Source organism: Rhinoraja longicauda, unplaced genomic scaffold (assembly GCF_053455715.1).
Source record: "Rhinoraja longicauda isolate Sanriku21f unplaced genomic scaffold, sRhiLon1.1 Scf002231, whole genome shotgun sequence".
Lineage (NCBI taxonomy): Eukaryota > Metazoa > Chordata > Chondrichthyes > Rajiformes > Arhynchobatidae > Rhinoraja > Rhinoraja longicauda.
This window is the reverse complement of record NW_027603445.1, coordinates 118-5,213: the sequence shown is the minus strand read 5'-3', so window position 1 is coordinate 5,213 and position 5,096 is coordinate 118. Positions and strand designations below refer to the sequence as shown.

General features: G+C 46.4%; 1 protein-coding gene across 1 annotated transcript; it reads right to left on the bottom strand.

Moving 5' to 3' along the window:
• Positions 1-231: 231 nt before the first annotated feature.
• LOC144591837 (putative G-protein coupled receptor 139) lies at positions 232-4,861 on the bottom strand (the record flags this gene model as incomplete). Its single annotated transcript, XM_078395850.1, has 2 exons — positions 232-1,133; positions 4,709-4,861. Coding segments are annotated over 2 exons (1,055 nt in total), but the record flags the coding sequence as incomplete, so codon positions are not given.
• Positions 4,862-5,096: the final 235 nt, after the last annotated feature.

Below are 5,096 nucleotides of genomic sequence, written 5' to 3'. Positions count from 1 at the left end.
TGATAAATAAGTGAAGAAGAAGGCATGAGATGGTTATGGGCCAAACACAGGCAAATGGGACTAGCTCATTATGTCAGCTTTGTCGGAATTAAACAAATGGAGCGACCGGCGTGAATTATTGCTGTGTAGGTCCATGACTCTAGGTATCTACGACTTGCATTTCCAACTCGATTTCTCGTGCTGCCTGTATTTTCTCTGTTACCAACACCAAAGAAATCCATCCAGAGCACATCATTTTTTATTGAATTCCGCAATTAGTACAAAAGGATATTTCAACAGAATCTTCAGCTGTTCTCTGAACTTTGTCTGGGTCGCGGTGTATATAGCAGTGTTTGTACAGCAGCTGAGCAGCTGCAGCATGAATCCTATTTCCTGTACAAACCGTGGTAAAATTACGGACTGAAAGCCCAACCACCACAGTCTGAACCATATGGTGTACACGAGAAACACCGCCCAGAGCAGGATGAAATTCCACGAGATGACAAAGAGTAAAATGATGGATTTCCTTCTGCTGACCACTTCCGGGTCAATGGGGCTCCTCCCGCCGCTGTGTGCCCGGAGCCGCCTACGAGCTCTGATCGCTGCCACAATGTGCCTGACGGTAAAAACGTTAAGCAACAGGATCAGGGCGAATGGCAGGCCGGGGCTGAGGAAATAATGGAGAAGTTCGACTGACGCCCAGATCGGTGATTCCACAAACCGGAGATATATACCACAAAACCAGGGGAAATTTACATAGGCATATTGATCAGTTAATGTAAAGTACCAAGTGCTGTTCTTCAAACAGCTCAGCACGGTAACTGTTCCCAGGACAACAGCCGCCGTTCTCTCTGTACAATATTTGCCTTTCAGCTTCTGGCAATTAATGGTGACAAATCGATCAAAGGTGAAGGTGACGGTGAACCAGATGGAACAGTCCGTGGCGGTGTGCAGCAGCGCGGCGTGGATATTACAAATAGGGAGATCGAGCATAGGAAGGAAATGCACAACAAAAGCTATGGGGATCTGCCGCAGTATCAAATCCAGGATGATAACCAGTAAATCAGCCGCCGCCATGGCTACCAGGTAGCGAGTTACACACCTGGAGAGACCGCACTTTCCCCGGGAGAGGATGACAATCGTGACAGTGTTAACTATGAGGAAGGAAAATAAACAAACTTTTAACATTGCTCCGAGAAAAGAGTTACTCCTCGAAGAGGAAATATAATGTTCTCTTCCAAAAGGCACGACCGTATCCAATAGAAGGTGAAATTGTTCAGTTTAGTTTAGTTTAGAGTTTAGTTTAGTTTAGTTTAGTTTAGTTTAATATAATTTAGTTTAGAGATACAGCGTGGAAGCAGGCCATTCGGCCCACCGAGTTCGCACCGTCCAGCGAACACATACACTCTCATAAATACTGGAGACAATTTACATTGTTAACCGAAGCAAATTGAACGACAAACCTCCACGTCTTTGGAGTGTGGGAGGAAACCGGAGCACCCGAGGAAAACCCACCCATTCACTTCGAGAACATACAAATTCCATCCAGACAGCACACATCGTCAGGAGCTTTGACTACACCGCTGCGCCAATGTGCCAACGGTCAGTTTGTAGCATAAATCGCTGGAGAAACCCAACCACTCTGTGAACGACACAACTGCATTGCTTTCATATTCGTGTAAAGAGTAGAAACATTGTGGGTGTGGTCAGAGCACGACTCGGTGTGAGGTGGGGGATTCCTTTAATGTTTGTTCAATCGGTTGTGAATAATGAATGTCGCAAGAATGAAGTTACAGTTCAGACTCGATTTCGATCCTGATCTCTGGTGCTGCTTGTGTTGAGTTTGCATGTTCTCCCTATGACCGAGTGGCTTTTCAAAGGGTGATCCGGTTCCTCCCACATTCCAAAGACGTGAGGGAATGCGGGTTAATGGGCATCTGCAAATTGTATCTGTGTGCAGGAGTGGATGCGAAAGTGCGATAACGTCGAACAAATGTAAACAGGCGGCGTGGGAGAGAACAGAACCTTCGGACCACCACTTCCTGAAGACCACGTTCTCACAAGTTCTATCCCACTTTCTCCTTCACACTTTAGACTCTGAACAATTTACACGGGAAAGATTAACTTACAAACCAGCGCGTCTTCAGGATATGGGACGAACTCAGAGCACCCGGAGGAAACCAAAGACCATCACCTACATAACAGGGTCGCGCTGGGCCAAGAGTGCTGTTCACATTCTGTGTCAAGAAACTAAACTAAACTAAACTAAACTAAACTAAACTAAACTAAACTAAACTAAACTAAACTAAACAAAACAAAACGAAACGAAACGCAACGAAACGAAACCACCGTGTCAAGTAGGGTGGTACAGTGGCGCAGCGGTAGAGTTGGTGCGTTACAGCGCCTGAGACCCGAGTTCGATTCCGATGCCGGTGCTGTTTACACGGAGTTTGTATGTTATCCCTGTCACCGGGTGGGTCTCCGGGTGCTCCGGTTTCTTCCCACACGTCCAAAGACCTACAGGTTTGTAGATTAAGTGGCTTTGGTAAAATTGTAAATTGTCCAAAGTATGTAGGATAGTGTTAGTGGGCGGGTATCGCTGGTCGATGTGGACTCGGTGGGCAGAAAGGCCTGTTTCCGCGCTGTATCTCTGATATCTGAATCAAAAGTAAAGTCGGGTACCGCGCCAACTACTGGTAGCTGTGTAAGAAGGAACTGCAGATGCTGGTTTAAACCGAAGATAGACACAAAAATCTGGAGTAATTTCGCGCGACAGGCAGCATTTTTAGAGAGAATGAATGGGTGACGTTCGGGTCAAGATCCTTCTTCAGACCCGAAGATATCTGAAGAAGGGTCTCATCCCGAAACGTCACCTATTCCTTCTATCCAGACACGCAGCCTGTTCCGCTGATTTACTCCAGCTTTTGTGTCTATCTACAGGCAGTTGTAATAGATTGTACATTTGATGAAACAAATTTATCAAATCGACCGTCGATTACTCCGGCGGCCTCATCCCACTCCAAGCCGCAGTCACCGGATGGGGAACGGTCAGAGGAACCGATAAAGGATATAACATAGCGTTTGTGGCTGAATGACGGAAGAAAAGTTTGGGCCACACGGTGGCGCAGCGGCGCTCCGGTAGAGTTGCTGCCTTCCAGCGCTTGCAGCGCCGGGGATCTGGGTTAGATCCCGACTCTGGGTGCAGGATGTATCGAGTTTGTTCGTTCTATCCATGGCCGCGTGGCTTTTTCCGAGATCCTAGATTTCCTCCTACACTCCAAAGACCGGTTTGTGGGTAAATTGGCTTGGGAAACTGTAAATTTTCCCTGGTGTGTGGAGGTTAGTGTTAATAAGGAATAGGAGTAGAATTAGGCCATTCGGCCCATCAAGTCTACTCCACCGTTCAATCATGGCTGATCTATCTCTCCCTCCTAACCCCATTCTCCTGCTTTCTCCCCATAACCCCAGACACCCGTACCAATCAAGAATCTACCTCTCTCTACCTTAAATATATCCACTGACTTGGCCTCCGCAGCCTTCTGTGGCAAAGAATTCCACAGTTTCACCACCCTCTGACTAAAGAAATTCCTCCTCATCTCCTTCCTCAAAGAACGTCCTTTAATTCCGACAGTGACCCCAGAATCAGGTTTGATCCTGGGTTGAAGACTTGAGGCAGTGGATCAATCATTGTGATAGGGTACGTCCTTTTTCTCAACATACCTAACAGTGAATGGCCTGGATAAAGTGGATGCGGAGAGGGTGTTTCTACTAGGACCAGAGGACACAGCCTCAGAATAAAAGGACGTACCTTTAGAAAGGAGATGAGCGGGATTTGGACCAAATGGCTTAACCCTGCTCTTATGATCGATAAATATCTTAATGTTATTTTTTTAGGTCAGTTCAGCAAGCAAACAAGTTTGGTTTACAACCTACCTGAATTTAAAAGAGAGTTAGATAGAGCTTTCGGGGCCAGCGGAATCCAGGGATAAGGGGAGAAGGCAGGCACGGATCACCGATTGTGGATGATCAGCCATGATCACAATGAATGGCGGTGCCGGCTCGAAGGGCCGAATGGCCCCCGCCTGCACCTACCTTCTGTGTTTCTATGTTTCTATCCCTCTGCACTAGTAGCAGCGGTTTTCTTGGGACGAACCCTGGTATTGTCAAGCATTGGTCCGCTCTGGCAGCAAGAATAAACTGCAGGTGCTGTAAAAAACATAAAGGGGAAAGTGAAAGAGTGGTTGCAAGCTGCAAGTGAGGCAGCGTCGGGGAGGAGAGAAACTAGTCTGCTGTTCTGCGGGGATCGGTGGTGATTGCGCTCGTTGGGCCGAAGTGCCTGTTTCCACGCTGTGTCTCTAAACTAAGCTAAACTCGTAGATGCGCCATTGTAAGGCCCACTTGTCAGGACCAGGTTTTGAAGGGACAATCAATTTTGTCTACCCCAACAAATATACTGCATGTAGCTTTTTCTGTGCTGTACACATGCGGAGTTGTCAATATTGAGAGCACTCCACTGTTTGGGAGATGTGATTTATTTCATCTTGCGCCTTTCGGGATCTCAGAACAATGAATGTGTGACTGTAATAATCTACACGTGAGATTGAAAAAGAAACAATACACACCTGAGCAAAAGAGTCCGATATCAGTTTGAATTCCTAGTTTACAAAACGACGGCATCCTTATATTGAAGCACGATATGAAGAAAGAATTTCTGCATCAAAATACATACCGGGGACAGCAACGACGGCGAGCAGCGGGTAATATATCTGTTGTGCTTTCAGAAGGAACAGATAAAGACGAATTTCGTTGAAACTCCTCGTTGGCTCCATGTCGGCGTAGCCGCTGGAATCGATTGAAGCCGCAAGTGTTGCTCTCATCAAGACTATGGAATAACGCCACGAATAAATCCCTTATTATTAGAAAGGAAGATGTCCCCAATGGCGCAATTACCAGCCAGCTTGACTGATATTAATTCCAGTCAAGGAACATTAACACCTTCCTAGCCAACAACTTTTTTTTCTGTGTACAACAAAAACACTACAAAAAAGGCCTTCCACACACATGACGTCGTTTGTGTTTAGGAACATCCACAGTATCAGTGGAAACTTGTATCACTG